Consider the following 19449-nt stretch of genomic DNA (forward strand, 5'->3'; position numbering starts at 1 on the left):
CATGTAAGCACTATGTATATACAAATTACATGTAGGGTAAAATAAATGCTCTTGAAAGAGAAAATGTACTTTGCAAAATGGAGCCCTAGCTTTGAAAATACTGAATAAGGTATTAGCAACTATATAGGCAATCAAAGGAGTACTATCAAATAATATTAACACAAATATATTTGTAAAGTGTTAAAACTCAGTAGGGCAGCTAGGTGGTCCAGTGGGTAGAGTGTTGAAACTGGAGTCAGGAAGATTCATCTTCCTGTATTCAAGTATGGCCTCTTACCCTGGGCAAGTCATTTAGCCCCGTTTGACTGAATCCTCATCTATAAAATGAGCTGGAGAAGGAAAGTGCAAAATGCTCCAATATCTTTGTCAAGAAAACCCTGAATGGGGTCACAAAGAGTCAGACCCAACTGAAAAATGACTGAACAACAACAAAATTCAATAGTGAAAAATGTGGCCCATCTCATGTAGTTCACCTAAAGCTCCTAGGATAAGAAGATTTGGAAAACATTTATTTCTCACCGAATAAAACAAGAAAGAGGAAAAGATAACTAAACACAGTTTCTGTAGATACACCTTGGCTTTTATTTTGCCTTCTCACTTAAAATGATTGTCCTATATAAACTTTCTTATTCATTGGTCATCTGAATATTTCTTACTTATGTCTAGATTGTAATCTAAAAAGACTGTCTTTTTGTTGTATGGAGATTGTCAGGAGTTACACCAAGATTATTGTATTCTAAGTGTGCCTCCACGCTTGGAGAATATGCTTTTTTTCACTTTGTACTGTGTTGTCAAATCCACAATCTAACTTGGAAAGTGAACAGAAGATAGCTGCTACTTTCGGTCTTTCACTTGTTTTCATTGTATGGCTTCTCTCTAGTTTCTTCCTACAGTGAGGAGCCTTAATCACTTGATTTATGTTCTAGAGTCTCCTCACTTCACTACTTTGCTTTTCTTTTGCGACTTTGGGTGGGCTTCTGTCTTTATGTTATAGATTTTCTAACTGTAAAATTTTTTAAAAAGTTCATCATTGTATAATATTTGTATAAGAAAACATTATATGATACTTAATCTTTAGCTGAAAGATGAAGAATGGTGGTGCTGTACACAAAATATTTTAACAATGATGCCTATGTTGATAATTGGTATTTTGTAAAATATGACATGTTTCTTATTAAGGTACATATTGGGTGAACAGGACTTTGTAATTAAAGAAGCAGTATGTCATAGTGGTTAGAGAACCTGTCTCAAATTCAGAAAGAGTGGGGTGTATTTCCCACCTCTGACCTTTCAATGTAATAATCAACTCCCTAAGCACAAGTTGAAGAGATGGTGCCCTGCATTGGTATAGGATGTTTCCTTACATGGGAATTCCCTATATTAATGAAATCTCTATCTCTTCTGATTAAATTCATACTACATAAATGCCTGGGTGAAGGGAGTTATTATTCCAGTTGTATGAGTGTGAAAATGAGAATATCAGTAAAGTTGGGTAATTTTCTTAAAGACACATAACAAATGAACAGCAGAGGTGGGAGAAATCAATGTCTCCCTAAGTTCTGTCTTTTCTTTAACCTTCTGAATTCTATATGTGTATTTTTATTGTCATCTGCAGCAACGACAAAGTTATTATATTCCCACTTGTGCATGATGCTATAATAGGGGCAATAAAAAGCAAACTGTACATACAGACTAGTCAGGGCCTGTTTTCTAGTAGGAGAGTACTGATTTATATGCTAACCATAGTAAGAATTTTAGTTAAGTATAAACTCTAAATGATTGAAAGAAAACAGTTGAGTTTAATAGCTATCATTTAAAAAAATACTCAAAAGAACCTATTTATTTGTCTACTGATGGTTGTTAATAAAAAATCTAGTACATTTGAGTTTCTATAACATAGTGGCTGCTGCTATTGAGAACATTAGTATCCCTTGGCTCCAGCAGCAGTGTATATCAAGCATAATTCAAATTTAAGTATTCATGTTGTAAGGAGGCAGGAAATAAGTATGTATTTGCTTGGAGACAAAGGAGAACAGCCTTGGAGGCTGCATGTCAAATAGATGGTAGAGTAGACAACTTCTGTACTGGTGATAATGGTAGACTGAGACTGTTAGGGAGTTGTTGGAGATGAAGATATTCTAGGCAAGTAAAGTCAGTTGATGAGGTCCTTGCTTCTACATAGTTTATAATGGAATACAATGTCAAATGCTTAGATGGATATAAAATGTATTAAAATGTAGATGTGAGAATTATCTTTCCAAATGACCACATATGCTTAAAACTAGTTGGGATTAATGACAGTTATTTTATTAGAAAACAGTATTTACTTTATTTACCTGGACATTAGTAAAATAAATAAAATCAGTTATCCAATAGAGAAATGACAGTTAAATAAAATTAGAAACTGTCAACTAGAGTCTCTGAATCCGGACAGCCACCAATTTCATGGCATAATGATCATTAAATGAATTCTGAGTATTACAGAAAATTTCAGTATGTTATGTTAGAGATATTTTAAAAATAGATTTGATATGACACTATTTGGGAGCCTATCACAGTATATTATAGATAAATTTAGTATATGTCTTTTATAATATAATGAATTAGTATTTGTAATTGTTTCTTCATTTCTTCCTTTCCAATACTAAAACAGGCTAAGAAGCACCAGGCCTGTCTAACAGAGATGAATGAAAAGAATGTGAAAGAGTTGGAGTTGCTCTTAGACAGCTTTGCTGGGTCTGGCCAGCGGACATCAGGTTAGTTGAAGGTATAAGATGACAGATGCATCTGTCAATGTTCCAAAGTCACTACATTGTGGGAATTCTGCAGATGCCTCTTGCAGTCCCTCTTCTCAACATGCTTTGATTTGATGACATGATAAGAGCAGTTCTCACAGCAGTCAGTTGGCCTAGCTGGCTGAGAAAGGGTGACGGAATGTGGACCTGCTGTTGTCAGCCCAGAACTTGATTTACAAGTGCTGGGGTGTATATGATTGGACAGAAAAGGGCTCGCTTGCTGTGCTCTGAATCCAACTGAGAAAAAAGTCCTTACAGTATACCTGCAAGGGGAACAGATGTTTTGATTGAACCGAGCCAAATTCTGAGGCAACCTTCAACAACTTAAAGGTCACATATTCAAAAAGGTTATGTAGGACACAGGATTTAACACTGTACATGTTCTATATTGTTGCTTTCTAGCCAATTGTCATATCCATTTTCTGTGTTTATATTCATCTATTGTCCACGTAAGTGTACTTGAGCAAACTTTTAGTTGTATTAGTCCATTTAATAGATATAGGAATACAAAAAAAATTTATCAAAGTGATATTGCAAGAAAATGTAAAAAATCAATATAATTATCTAATCAAATGAGTAGCAGATTTGTAATAATAGCAATTTCCACTTTTTCATATCTTCTTGCCTTAAGAAAGAATTATAAATTGTATAATAACTTAATGTTATAATTTTAAACTATCCATCTTAATTATTTTCTTCTGTTATTCTGGCAACCCAACATTATTTCCTTTGTCTTAGAATTCAGTTGCATTTCTTGACAAATAACGTAAAACTAAAAAAAAATCTTTTATGCTTGAAAAAATTGCTGAAGGGATTCATTACTCTCCAAAGAATGAATGTAACATTAAAGCGGCAGATAAATACCTGGAAGCAGTTTGGGAATTCAAAAAAACTTTGTTGTCCTTATTTAAAAACTAGAATAGTTATGATTTAGGAGCACATAGTTTATTTGGCCTTTATTTAGCTCTGCAAATTCCTTAGATGATGGCCCTATAGTGTATTATTTAATGTTGTTTTATCTTTTCTAGTTTCTTTACTTTTAGATTTGAAATTGTGATTGAATTGAATTACTAGATATATCTTTCTTATATTCAGATTTCCAAGAGATAACATTGATTCATAGATTTATGTAAAAAGCAAAAAATAATGCAAATGATATGATAAAAATAGATGACTAGCTTCAAGAGAAATTTAATCAAAGTGCTATAATTTCTTTTATAGAAATTGTAGAATGTTTCTGCAATTATAGCAATTGTGGTTTTCTGATTGATGTATCATTTTAACACAGTGATGATATATCTTTAGAAATTGTTATAGTAGTATTTTAGCATGTCTTCTGGCTCATTAGTAATATTTAGGATTTTAAAATATGCCTTTATAGTTGACTTTGAAATACCAAGAATCATGTGGCATATATTTTTGTACTCTTAAGATTAATTGTTTACAAAGCAACTTATGAATCATCATTAATAAACTTGAAAGATGAGGGATCTCAATTAAGTAAAAAAAAAAAAGACCTTTCCAATATCCTTTTAATGCTATTCTTTTTAAAGTCCTTAGTTTTAATTATAATTTATTATAAAAACTTCTCCATTTTGTCAGGAAAGTTATTTAAAAAATATTATTTGTTCCAAAAGTTACTTGTAATGTAAATAGGATTGGTGATTCAACTAGTTTATTGATAGTCACCTTCATTACTTGATCTTTTACAACTTCTTTCATTTAAGGTACTTTACTGTTAATATTTAGTTTTCCTAAATTATTTTTTAGTATAAAATACTTTGAGGGCATATAATTCCTCTTATTAACAAGATTACAAAGAGAGCTGTACTGAAATACAAAAAATTTATTGGATCATTAACATTAAAATTAAATTTCCCTGCCAGTTTGTACATTTGGTGGTACTCCTTCCAGTGCTGTCTCAGAATTCTTATGTTCTTTTTGTCTCATTCAGAGAGGGACTGCTATAGAGACTATAAGAGTGCTCAAGACTACTAAAACTATGACCCTCAATTCCCATTCTTCTCATCTGGAAAAATTAGGAAGGATTAAGAAGATTTTTAAGGTGGCAAAGGAGGACTTTGTGGAGCCAGGTTTAGAAGAACCTGGCTGTAATTATCCCAGCGAGTTGAGTACATTTTGTAAGAGTATGTGCCTGTAGAGTGAGTCAGAGGTGGTTGTCTAGGCCCCTGTAGGATGCTTTCTGTGAGGAACCCTTGTAATCCAGATGTTCAGAAAAAAGCTTCTTTTCTGCTTGGCCATCTAGTTCAATTTCCACCCTATTACTCACAGTTCAGCTATAGCTTCCATGTGAATGTGAAATTTCTTATCTCCAGACTTTTACATTGACCCATTGGACAAATATTTTAAACTCACCATGTCCAAAACACAACTCTTTTTCCCCAAAGCCACCAATTACTGCTTATTCTTACGGCATTGGAATTCTTCCCAGTCACTTGGCTTGGAATCTAGAAGCCATCATTGGTTTGATCCTGCATTTCCAATCTAGTCAGTCACTGGGACTTGTGGATTCTGTCCATCCTTGTACTATGTTTCTTTCTTTCAGTCCCCAGTGCTATCACTCTAGTTTAAGCTTTTCTTTTATCTGTAGAGTAGCAGAATAATAGCTAATATTTACACAGCACATTGAAGTTTCTAAATCTCAATGTGCTACATAAATATCAACTATTATTATTATTCCACTCTGCATAGTCTATCCTGTGGTCAAACTGGCCTACTTGTTAGTTCATGGAAAATGTTCTTAAATTCCCCATTTCTTTTCCTTTGTTCAGAATACATACTACCCTTCCCCCCCCCCCCACCTCCACTTTGGGTACCAAAATGACATCACTATGTTGGGATCAATGTGCAGTGTGCCTTAACTGACTGATCTGACCAATATGACCTTGGAAAGTTCTACCACAGGTTGGGCACAAATAGTCTCTGTGAATTTTTAGAATTGAGATATCTCTAAATTTGTGCATCTCATATTTCTTTTGAGCTACTATAATTGTGCTTTGCTCATAGAACACAGTGCCTTCTTTGATATGGGCATTCCATGTTGGATGGTCCTGTGCTAATGTCTCCCCATTTCTCACAATTCCAAAGATCTTCAGAGTGAGTTCTCTGTAAAATAGTATTTTAGTTTTTGTTTTTGATCATCATGCAATATTGCTGTTACTGTGTACAGTGTTTTCCTGGTTCTACTCATTTTTCAAAAAGAGCTGCCATAAATATTTTATACTTAAAGGTCCTTTTCCTTTTAAAAAATTTCTTTGGGATATGTATCTAATAGTGGTATTACTTCGTCAAAAGTTTCATATATATATATATATCATCCCTTTGTGAAGCCATGATGGCTCTCAGGTAGAAGATCATCTTCCAGGGGAAGGGTCAGCCTATTAAGGAGGATTCTGGCAGGACTCTAGCTGGCATTGTCTAAGAGAAGGATCCTCCTGTGATTGTCACAGAGCAACCTATTTCCTTTTCTTTTATATAGATGGACAGTAGAAGAATTCTTGAATTCCTGTGGGATAACCTCCTCTTGTTATATAACCAGTCTGTTTTTGTATGGGCAGTGGACCCCCTGCCTTGAAAGTTTCTGCTGGTATAGAATCGGCATTAGGTACTTTGACACATGAAAAGGGCCTTTTCTTCAGAGAGGAATTGACTTCAGCCTGAGGTATACAATCCGTGGCTTCAGCATTGGTTGGCTCAGTTTTCCCTCCAAGTTGGCAACAAACTGTTCTTGCTTAGAGAAGCATTTTAATCTGTTGCTATTGTCTTCCAGTAGTCATTTTGCTGGAGGCTGCCACTTTTGCTGAACGTGAATATTTACCTCTGAGAGGATAAGTCTATAGTTAGTGCAGAACTCTGCACCACAAATTGCCTTCGTCACTCTCACATCCTGTATGTTTCCTCTTACAATGACATGGTCTATTAAATGCCAGTGTTTGCTTCTAGGGTGCATCGATGAAGTTTTATTGTGTTTAACTAATACGGTATTGGTGATGAGGTCATATGATGCACAAATCTTCAGAAATAAGTCACTGTATCTGTTGCTGTTTCCGACTCCATTCCCTGCCATGTCTGATAGTCCATGCCTACTCTGCTGTTAAAATCACCCGGAATTACAAGCCTGTCCTCTTTTAGTACATTGATGATGAGGGTCTCCAGGTCTTCATAAAATTTTTCTTTGACCTCATTCAGGTTTGTCATGGTAGGAGCATATGCACTGATGATGGTGGTGTGGCACTTTCCTGCAAGTGGCAATCACATTGTTATGAGCCTGTTGTTCACTCTTTTTGGGAGGCATACAAGCTTGATGACTAGATTTGATCGCAAAACATATGCCAGCTTCGTGGCATTCTTCATTTATGGTGACCACTCCAGAAAAACATATCCATCTCTGACTTTGGTAAGCTGGTTTTCATTTGCCAGCTTTATTTCACTAAGGGCTGCTATTTGGATGTGATACCTACTGAGTTCTCTTCCAAGAAGAGTTGTTCATCCTTCAGGTCTACTGGATTTTGTGTTGTCCATAAATGTGCACATATTCCATATACTTATGGTGAGTGGAATCATCTTTGCAAAAAATTTTGTACTTTTTTTTGTCTTTCATTTGCAGGGTAGGATCCCCAGTAAATTAGGTTAGGTTAAGCAGATAATTTTTAGGGCATTTTTTCTAGCCCTTTCCTCATGCCAGGAAGTGAGCAGTGTTCTTCTTTAAAAGGCTGCTCAGAGGGGCAGCTAGGTGGTGCAGTGGATAAAACACTGGCCTTGGATTCAGGAGGACCTGAGTTCAAATCCAGCCTCAGACACTTGACACTTAACTAGCTGTGTGACCTTAGGCAAGTCACTTAACCCTCATTGCCCTGCAAAAAAGGCTGCTCAGACACCTAGTGGGTTGCCTAATTCCACTTCTGCTTTAGTTTGAAGATGATCCTATGGCCCGTGTGCAGGGTTGTGACTATAGCTCCTAGTGTTTCCTTAGCTGCTGCTTCATCACTTGCCTGTCACCAAAGGACCTCTAGATAGGTAGAAATAGTAAAATGGTATGGGTGATGTCTTTTGATTCACACTTAAACTGAATTTAAGTGAGGCAGGGTTGCATAAATTTGTCAGCCTCATTCTTTCTTCCAGAGTCATTGAAGTCCAGTGACAAAAGTAAAGATGGCTGTGATGGCTTGGGATACAGTGATTACCTTGATATCTCTGATGTCTGATCAAGCTTTAAGCACTCCATAGTGTCTGCTTCCACCGCTTTTATGGCCCATTGGAACAAATTATTCACATCTGCCTTTTGTGCTGAATGAAATCTTCATATGCTTGGAGTAGACATCCCTCTAATTCATCAATGGATTTGAGGTCTGTTTGTTACCCTCAACTTGGTTAAGTCCTAACTGAGTCCTCCAGACCTAGGCCTCCAACACCTCAAGGAAATGTCAGAAAAATCAGTAACTCTTTATATTCCACTGACTCTCTTATCTGTACTTAAAAATTAAGTTGTTAGTATTAACTTAATGTGATACTCTTTCTGTGCTATTTGCAGTTTAAATAAAGAAAGCTGGAGAAAGCAATGCTTCAATGGAAGGAATTCCTTTTAAGTGAGAATTTTAGGTACCTTGCTGTTAATTGTGGTGGAGGGGGGGGCGAGGATTATTTTGTACAGAGAGCAGTAAATTGCAACATATAAGCAGTGTTGAGAACAAACCCAAACCAAAAAAAAGTTTTCAAAATGAAGTCAAGTTGTTTGAAATAGGAGTGAGCTGGAAAAGGTGTCGCCCTTTTTCATTATATAGAATTTAAACATCTTATTGGCCAACAACACACAGGCAGTTTCCAGATATGATATGTAGGTTGATTGAGATGTATATCATCAGGTAATTCCAAACATTCCAATAAAATTTGGGCAAAGATTGTCCCCACATATATAACAATAAACTTTTTCCTCATGATAGTCACATAATATGTTTCTCTAGGCTGGCCTTTGTACAAGTTTTGAAGTGGCTGATCACATATAATATGCTGGGTGTTATTCCATTACTTATTTGCTATTTGTCCTTCCTATTATATCTAACGGAAGTCAATAGAGTTGACTAGAATCATACACTAGTATGTGTCAGAAGCAGAACTTAATTCCAAGTCTTTCTGACACTGAGGCCTGCTCTCTTAGAGAGACATCACGTTGTCTCTCTTAGGTTTATAAATTGTAGAACAGGTTATAATACTGATTCTCATCTATCCTAATGAAATCATTGGTCTCAACTTTTCAAAAAAGGATAAATATTGTGTGCTTCAATCTGAATGGGAAAATAGGGACAATTAAATTTAACATATATAAAAAGTCTGCTTTTGCATTTCTTACTTAAGGTTTTCTGTTAACATCCTCATCCAATTTCTTTATACCTTGAATTGAGGCTGACATAAACTGCCTAAAGATTACCTTGGGAAAAGTTGCTCAGCAATAATATTATTAATTAATTATGACCAAACTCCAACATAAATTAATTACAAGATGTAACATTTTTGACTCATGCCCTTTATAATACTTATAACATTGGAACCCATGTTTATAACATGGAATTGGCCTCTCCATTCCTCTACCTTATTCCCCATAACCCTGTGTCATATATTAGTGAAATAATAACTAAAATTTATATGTATTTTAGGGTAATAAAATGATCTTATTTGTTTCAATTCTATTTATAAAATTATGTTATTCATTGCAATAATCCTGTTAGGTAGATAGGTTTAGTGGTAATATCATCCCTATTTAGTGGATGATAAAACTTTTTAGAGAGGCCTAGTGCATTGGTTCATGCTGATGAAGATAGCAAGTGTCAGGAGTAGATTCAAACCCAGTTGTCCCAACCCAAAGACTACTGCTATTTTCATTATATCTCATTTTCTTTCAGGAGCCAGAATAATTAAGTCACAGATACTCAGAACTGGAAGGGTCAAGAATCCCTCCCACAATATCCTCAACAAGTGGCCAACTAGGCTTTACTTAAGACAATCAGTTATTTGCGATGTTGTAGGTTGTACATACACACGTACATTTATATGGGTATACATATATATGGATATGGATATATTTATTTGTATATACATACAGGTTTACAATTTACAATTTCCTTTCACCTTCTCCCTAATTACATTAAAAACTACCATTTCTACATTTGACCCGTTTATCTTTTGAGTGTCACAGATTTCTCACTGATAATATTTTTGCTATCATAGCACAACATAGTAAGATAATGAACTATCATTGGAGTTGGGAAAATCTGAATTTGAGTTCAGTCTCTGATATAACTAGTTTTTTTGACCACAGACAGGTCATTTAACCTCCCTTCCTCTAGTTGACTCCCTAAAACTATAATTTACAGATGTGTTAAAGAGAATTTCCAATTCAATAAGCTTTTTTTTTTTAGTGAGGCAATTGGGGTTAAGTGACTTGCCCAGGGTCACACAGCTATTTAAGTATTAAGTGTCTGAGGCCGGATTTGAACTCAGGTACTCCTGACTCCAGGACCAGTGCTCTCTATCCACTGCACCATCTAGCTGCCCCTCAATAAGCTTTTGTTGAGCACTTGTTGTATTCAAGGTACTGTGCTTGGAGTTGTAGGCACATTGATAAAAACAAAAGCAGTGCCTACCCTAGAGTCCTTAATTTTGGAGAGGAGAAATGAAGTGCAATGATCTTTAGATAAAAATAAATGTCTTGTGGGGGCGGCTAGGTGGCGCAGTGGATAAAGCACTGGCCCTGGATTCGGGAGTACCTGAGTTCAAATCCAGCCTCAGACACTTGACACTTACTAGCTGTGTGACCCTGGGCAAGTCACTTAACCCCCATTGCCCGGCAAAAAATAAAAAAATAAAAAAATAAATAAAAATAAATGTCTTGTGATAAACGGAAAGAGTTAGACATACCTTTGGGCTTCTGTGTAACAGCAGCTTGTTCAGAATCTAGGATACTAGCAGCAGTCAATCAATGATGACTGAATCTGGTGGTGAAGGATTGGAAGGTAAAGGAGAGGAAAGAAAGGAAAATTGAGTTTCTCCTCCTCTCCAAACTGACCAGGTGACAAGCATGTGAACTCCAAAAGGCAAAAAGATGTGGAATTCCTATTGGTAGTAGTGTCTACTAAAGCCATTAGCTATGTCCCTGAAACAACAGTGGATGAGAACAATTTCTGCATCTGGAGCTGAGAGCCATCCTAAGCATAAATAAGACCTGCAAAAACAGATAGCGTCAGTTTTCCACAAAGAGCCCACCAAAGAGCTATACCTAAGGGGACTCCATGAAGAGAGAAAGACTTAGAACAGAAGAGTCACACATGTGGTTGGCAGTCCTCTTGAGTGCCACCAAATGATATGAAAATAGAATTGGGAAATATTTAACAAAATAAATAAAAATATGACCAAAATTGCTAACATTACATTTTAAAACTAAGTCAATATACCACCTTCAGGGATTCTTACATATATTCTGGTTCTACTTGAATTTGACACTGACTTAGAAATCAGGAGCTGTGTTTTCCCTTTCATTATATGAACTCTCCTAGTTTGAACCCAATCTCCATAGGGACCTCACATAGGCAGAAAAAAGTACATCTCCAGTTTAGAAGCTATTTGTGCATCAATTTCATTATATTTTCATTATATCTCATTTTCTTTCAGGAGCCAGAATAATTAAGTCACAGATACTCAGAACTGGAAGGGTCAAGAATCCCTCCCACAATATCCTCAACAAGTGGCCAACTAGGCTTTACTTAAGACAACCACTCAAGGCTACCCTTAGAATCCTGAGAGGTGACATAGTTGCTACCCTCTTTGGACCCAGGGTTAATTAGAGTGGGGCAGTAGTCTCAGAAGGGTCAAATTTTTATTAAGTACTCATTTTGTGTCTTATTTTGTGCCATTGTTCTTAGCACTGGAGATAAAGAAAAAAGGTAAAAACAAAACAAAAACACTTTTTCTCAAAGGGCTTACATTTCAAGAGAAGAGATAACAAGAAAACAAGTATATACATGATATATGTGTGTGTATATATATTTATATCTATCTTTACATATAGTAGATGGAAGCTGACCTTAAAGGAGAAGGACTTAGTAGTTGGAGGGGGGGGGCCGAGAAGGGCCTCTTGTAGAAGGTGATATTCAATCAGTCTTTAAGCAAGCCAAGGAGACTGAGTGAAGGTGAGGAGGGAGAGCATTCATGCCATGGAGGACACAGTCAATGAAAAGACAAGAAGATGGAAAATAGAGTGTCATGTGCAAGGAAAAGCAAGTAAGCCAGTGTACCCGTAATAGAGTATATGAAGGGAAACAAACTATAGTAGATAGAAGCAGGAAAGGGATAGGTTATGAAGAACTTGAAATAGCAAAGAAGAGACTTTCTGTTTGATCCTGGAGGTAATAGGGAACCACTGGTATTTTTTGATTAATGGATGATATGATCAGACTTACACTTTAGGAAGATCAATCTGGCGACTATGTGAATTGATGTGAGAAGAGAATTGAGGCAGAGAGACTCATTAGACAGCTATTGCAGTTGTCTAAGCAAGTTGTGATAAGTCTTCTGTGTGAGGTTATGCCGACTGTGAGGGGGACCAAAAGGGACATCTATATCATACGTTATGGAAGTAGAAATAATAAGATTTAGACTTAATTATAGAAAAGTAGAATATTAATATAGCTGTCAATTACAATATTTAAAAACTATTGAGCATACTGCATTAATATTGTGAACTGTGTTTGACCATGTAACACTGATTAAAACAACTCAGCTAAAAAATGTAGTTTGAGGGTATAATAAATGGAAATATACATATTTGTACAATGAGTGTATCCGTTTTAAAGAGTTTTAATTGAAACATGATGTAGGTCTGTGCAGATAATAGCATTTTGATTGTTTATTTTGGATTGTAACTCAAGAGAATTTAAGAGTTGAAGGGTATTTCCAAGCATAATAGGAAATTATGTGCACTTGGGCTCAGAAGTGATTTATTAAGTAGATTGAATAGTAAATTATAACTGGCTTGACTGGTCAAAAATGCTAAGAACCATATTGAAACAAAAGAAAAAGAAACCAACCTTTAAATATGGAATGTTTATTTAGTTATATGCAGAACAGGTGCATAGCAAATTATCAGTCACTGACAAATAGGAAAAAACAACAGCAGCATGTGGACTTCATCAATGCAGAGTAGCTTACATACTTAAACCTGCTACTTTATAAACTTTAATTAGACTTTTTGTTTTAATGGGATAGGAAAACATGTCTATACAATGTATTGCCTTGGAGAATAACATCACTATTGCATGTTCCATATTGTCATTGCAGCCTTATGTAATTATAATATCTGTGTTACAGTTTGGTTAGCTTTTGTCTTCCTGTGACTTGAAGGGCTTTATTTTCATCCTCTATTTTTCTCCAGGCGTCCACAAGGACGAAGATAAAGCTCCCAGCTTCTCTGTTGTCCTTGAGACTTTGAGGCGTACCTTGACAGATTACCAGAACAAGCTGGAAGATGCATCTAATGAGGTAATACTTGCACTGTTTGGCTCCACACACATAGCCTTCGGCCTGCGTAGTACATATTCCTTACTTGTTACAAAGGTCAAAAGATTGAGAATGTTGAATTGACAGCTTCAGTGATGGCAAAAAAGGAAATATTCTCTGTCACAGCTTTTTCTTTGAGGTTACCCTAAAGTAATATGTCACAAATTTAATTTTCTTAGATAATTCTAAACTTTTTAACTCCTAATTATTTTCAATTGCTTAACTTCCCCTTTTCCTTGTTTAGTTTTTTTGAAAGGTTACCAGTGATTTAAACATATACAATAATGGATTTAAATTTCATGCATCTTCCATCAGAAACTTAGAAAATAATATCTATTTTAGTGCATTATTGAGTAAGAATTGTGAATTGTTCCCTTCTATTTAGTACATCATTTAGAAAAAAGGGTAAGAAATCTGTGTTACAGTTCTCTAAAGGGAGCAAAGTGTAGTTAGATTTTTTAAAAAAGTATCTGTTTGATGTAGCCTGGGAGCTTTTCGTTTACTGACTGAAAAAATCTCAAGCTCATATTTATCCATCTCATTTGTATTGTTTTAATGTGTTGGTTGATAATCTTCTTGGGCATTAAAATGTTTTATGAATTTGTTGCTTAAAAATTGAAGAGTTTATTTAGTTACATCTTGTCAAATTTGATCATACAAAATAATTATATTAGATGCAATTAGCTAACAAAATAATGAACAGATTGTTCAAAGCAAGGAGAAGTTATGTAGCATAGATTTGGGGTTTTAAATTTGCTTTCCTAAGCTTTGGCTTTTATTGGCCTGAGAGTCAAGTCATCAAGTCAACAAACATTTATTAAGTTCCTACTACATACCAAGCACTGTGCTAAATACTGTGGATAGGTGAAAATAGCCATTAACTTTTCTGTTTAGAAAGGCTAATTTGGGGGATGAAGAAAATGAATTGTCTTTTTTATGCCCTTTGTGGTGGTTTAAGCATCACAAAAAAGTGACCATGGAAATAATCCCATTTCTGTAACCAGCAAAATATTTCTAGGACTTTCCCAGTGAGATAAAGTAACTAGTATTGGTTAGTAGTTTATGAAACCTCCTTCTGAGACTCAGTCTGGAAGCTGCAAAGTAACCAGGAACATGTTACCCACAGCGAATTGTTATTTGGGAGGATGAATGTCACATGATCCTCAGCGCAGTTGAAAAGTCGACTCAGCAGGCTTTGGCTTAGTAATGCGCTTTGTTGTGAAACAGTGCAGAGACAGCAGTGGGAGACCAAAGGGGGGTGGTTGCAAAGAAAGCAAAAAGAGCAGTCTGACAGAAAGAAGAATGATGACTGTCAAAGACAAAAATAATCACAAGCAGTGCAGGACCAACTGATGACCTGCCACAAGCCTTCCCAGTAGGACTGCATGTGACTGACCCTGAAATTGTCATATGGAGCCAGAGACTCACTGAATACCTTCATCATGGGTAGAATGAACAGTCATCTCTATCCTTATTTTTCCTTATTGATGTCACTGCTTTTGGCTCTTTGGTCTTGCAATATTTAGTATTAAAGTATTTAGAATAAAAAATAAAGATTTGTGGCATCTAATAAAATTTTATAAAAATATCACTGAGGTTTTAAGCTTGACTACTTTCTTTTTTTCATTATATAAGCTTTCTACATATAAGTATAAACTAAGTGAATTACGATTTTGAGGTTGACTTTAAAAAATGAAAATGGTTGCTCTTTTATATCTTCTGGTTATACAATAAAATATCTAATTGTCAGCTTTTTATGTTAATGTTTGTAAAATTTGGGGGAAAAATTATTTATTTATTTTTTTTATTAGCTAAACTTCCTGCAAATGACTTCTGAAAAAACACTTAGGGAACTTGATGCTACCAAACAGGAGATGGAATGTCAAAGCAAAAGTCTAAAGGTATAATTGTTTAGAATGCTATCTTTTCCCTTTGGAAATAGAACTTTTTTTGGCTATCACATTTAATAATAACATTTATAGTGAATACTGTTGGATTTTAAGATAAATTAAAATTTTATCTTCATGAAAAAGTTTGCATTACTATAGTGAACATTTTACCTTCCAATATATTAGTGAATATATTTTATGCATGTTATATAAACTTACCATTACTTTTACATATTTCAAAATTAATATTGTTCAGCAAAAATTTTAAAATAGTATTTCATCATTCTTATACATTATTTTAGAATTATGTTTTTATATTATAGGGGAAAATGTGCTTAAGATCTAATTAAATATAGTTTGTAAATTTAAATATAATGCCATAAATTCCAAAAAGGATAAAGGATAAGTTGTGAAATATAATTTTATATTAATTCATTGCAAAAATAATGGAAACTTTTAATTTGGAATATATTTTGATCATTTTGGGAAAGAGAAATTGTTTTTCATGTCATTTTTGGTTAGAAGAGCTTAGAATCACTAATCTAGACAATTTTGTAAGTTGACAGTCTGACTTTAAAACTTTTAAGTTTCTTAGCTGACTTATGTGCCCAAAATAAAATATAATTCGAAACTTCGTGAGTCCCAATTTTTATGTTTTTTATGTATTGTATTAGTTTATAGACACACCATATTTTTTTGGTTTTAACATGTAAATATCACAAGTACTTTAGAAAGTTGTTTAAAAAGCTAAAATTTCACCTTTTAATAAGCACTTATCTTAATAGTGAATCATAAACTTCTATCATGGACTTAAAGAATTTATTGAAAGATGGGCATTGTTAACAAATTTTAGCATTACTTAAGTGTAAATGTTAAAGCATTTTCAATTTTCAGATTTGCAAGTAAAACATTGCCATCAAAACATAAATATCAACAAAATAATTAGGAATTTAGTAAAGAAAAACTTTCATATAGGTTTTTTAACCCATACCTCAGATTTGTAATTTAGCATGTATATTATATATTTTATCATATATGTTACAACTGAAGAAAAAAATATTTGATGATATTGGACTAGTAGTCCTCTTCTGGTAGAAAAAGGAGTCATAACAGAAAATTTTGAGAATGAAAAGAAACAAATAAGGTGACAGTAAATTTGAATCATGCTATCATTTATTAGTAAAATCTTCAGGATCTGTGTTAATTTCAAGTCAAGCTATCTTTTGGGTTTAACTCAGGTCCTTTCTTCTCATTCCTGTGGGGAAAAAATTTATGTACTTCACTATGCATATTGAGAAGTCACTGGTTCAAGTGCTTTATCAGATAAACTTACTAGCCACTTTTTATTTGTGTCTTTGACAGGAAGCACAGGATAAACTGGTTAATGTCAATCAAGAGTTAAATCACTTGCGAAATAAGTATGCAGACAGAGAATCCATAATAGGTACTTTAAAAGTAGAACTCCAAAATGTTCTTCACTGTTGGGAGAAAGAGAAAATGCGAGTAACACAATCTGAAAATGAAATCCAGAAGCTTTCCCAGGCTTTCCATAAGGATATTGAGGTATTACTAGAGACAGAAGCACTGTCAGAAAAGGTCTTTATCTAATCTTGTTTTATACATTTACATACATCAAAATGGCTACTTTTGGTGTTCTGTGATTTATTACCAAAGATGAATTTATGCTATATATTTTGAAATATGCATATTCTATCCATAAAATTAGTCACTCCTTTATTTTATCATATTATTTTACAAGATGATATTTAGTTTAATTTTATCAACCGATCAATTAATAAGCATTTATTGAACACAAACAGTGCAAAAAACTATGCTAAGGCACTGAGAATACAAATACAAATGAAACAATCCTACTTTGAAGGAGTTTACTATGCTAAGTAGATTGGCTCCAAAATGTACTTCTCTAGTTCCTTCTCTGCTGATTATAGATTTGCATTTTAATAATCTGAGAATTTTATAATCCCAGAGTACTAATTATTAGAATAATTAAATCTCAGAAATCTGTGGAACACCAGGCATTAAGGCCAGCTTCAGTTTTCAAATTTTGACTCACAGCATGATAGTTCACATACATTGTTTGTCTAGTCCTCTCTACTCCCACTGCTGCTATCCTGTTTCAGTCTCTTCTCTCTTCTTAGTTAAAATATTTCACTAATCTTCTTACTTATCTTCCTAGCTGGAGTTTCATCCTTCTTCAGTCTATCCTCCACACCATTATCTACCTAATCTTCATAATGTATTGTTATGATCTTGTTGCTGCTTTTCTCAAAAAAAAAAAAAAACCCAAACCAAAAACCCCCCCAAACCAAAACTTCAGCAGTGACTTTTTGTTGACTAATGAATACAATATGAACTGCTGATCCTGTCATTCAAGGTATATCTGCATACTTTAATATACCTGAAGCCTTATGTCATACTTCTTTTTATATGTTTTACATTTCTGGCCATGCTTGATTATTCTCCATTTGCTACTATTTTCCTAATTTTGTTCACTTATCTTCTGTGTCTGGAATGTTTTCCTTCTGTCACCCTGCCTCCTACTTCTATTCCCAATCAGTGGGATAGTATGATAGAGCACTAGCCCTGGAGTCAGGAAGACCTGGGTTCAAATCTGAGCTCTGACATTTACTAGCTGTGTGGCTTGGGGCAAATCACTTAAACCCTGTCTGCCTCAGGTTCCTCAGCTGCAAAATGAGAGTAATAATGGTATCTACCTCTCAGGGTTGTTATAGGCATCAAAGGAGAAATTTGCAAAACACGTAGCACAGTGCTTGATACTTAGTATAAATAATAGCTGCTATTGTTGTTAGTGGTGTTATTGTTATTATTTTGCTTGGACTTCTTCCAGGAGTAGTACGTCTTTTTTAAAAAATCAAAGTTATTTGTATATTTAGCCAATTTCTTCCAAATAAAATTGTCTGTTCCCTGAGAGTAGGGTCTCTATCCTCTTTATATCACTATTGCTTAAAGCACAATGCCTTACAAATGGTAGGTATTTAATATATTTGATGAATTAAATTAATTCATATTGTAGCAAAACATGTTTATCTCATAGAAGAATCTTTGTTAACCAAATAAATTGTGTATTTTATTTTGACTTGAAGTATACAGCTAGTCTAGCTAGCAGTGAACTAAGTTATCTGAGTTGTTCTGCATATTGAGCTCATTATTCTAACAAATATGAACAATAATGCCAACTGAGTGAAACAGAAACATTCTTTCCATCATTTTTACAGTCTGGGATTTAAATTGTGTCCACATGAAGCAGTTGGAATTGTTCTACACATCAGATAATGATTAAAGTAAAGGAAACTAGAAGCCTGACTGTATTGTAAAGTCAGCATGTCTACAGCATTGTGGTTGGGTTCAACATGTGTGAATTGATTTTGGGTCTTGGGATTTCTTTTTCATGCCAAATGGATGATTATCATGCCTGGTTTATCATAGCCCAAGCAAACAGGACACATTGGCAACACACTTAATTGTTAACACTGAAAAAGTTCTTGATCACTTGATGATATGTTTTGGGAAGTTTTTTTTAATGCCTATACACTACATCTGATGATTTATTTTGAATAAGATCTTTGACCATTTCAGCAGCTGAAAAATGCAGAATACTAATCTTTCAAATGAACAAATCAGAGAATATTTATAAAATTTTTCTTGATTTCTGAACCTAGGTTTTGGTTTTAGAGCCATGTTCATTTTTTTCTTTTCTCTCTTTATTTTTTAAGAACTCTATTTAGAAAAGGTGCTTTGCTATGCTGCATAGTATTAGTATTAAGCACATCATTTAAAAAAGTTGAGGGAAAAACTCTTAAAGAAGTCCTGTGATTTCCCTTATGATACAGTATAATTATTATAAATTTATAATAATTAGGGTTTTTTGTTTTTTAGCAGTATATTAAAAGCTAATATTAGGTTGTATCATATACATATATATGTGTATGTGTGTGTTTGTATACATATACATATATATATATATACACACATACTACATATATACTATATGTATATAAAACTTTATACTCTAACTTTATTTTCAGGGTCCATGCCTTGGGTCAGATTCCAAGAATAAACGTATCTGCTTCATGTTCAATTCTGCTCTTAAGTGAATACTGTTTTTTGCAATTTTCCCTTGCATTTTAATAGGACACTTTTGTTTAATGTTTCTAATT

General features: G+C 34.3%; 1 protein-coding gene across 2 annotated transcripts in view; it reads left to right on the forward strand.

The window, feature by feature from the left end:
* The window catches only part of CCDC171 (coiled-coil domain containing 171), a 437148-nt gene that overhangs the window by 120874 nt on the left and 296825 nt on the right, over positions 1-19449 (forward strand). For both annotated transcript variants that reach the window (XM_043977119.1, XM_043977120.1), the window contains exons 6-9: positions 2654-2756; positions 13237-13343; positions 15173-15262; positions 16613-16813. In XM_043977119.1, the coding sequence (XP_043833054.1) occupies positions 2654-2756; positions 13237-13343; positions 15173-15262; positions 16613-16813 (501 nt within the window). The remainder of the gene's footprint in view (positions 1-2653; positions 2757-13236; positions 13344-15172; positions 15263-16612; positions 16814-19449) is intronic.

Source organism: Dromiciops gliroides, chromosome 1 (assembly GCF_019393635.1).
Source record: "Dromiciops gliroides isolate mDroGli1 chromosome 1, mDroGli1.pri, whole genome shotgun sequence".
NCBI lineage: Eukaryota > Metazoa > Chordata > Mammalia > Microbiotheria > Microbiotheriidae > Dromiciops > Dromiciops gliroides.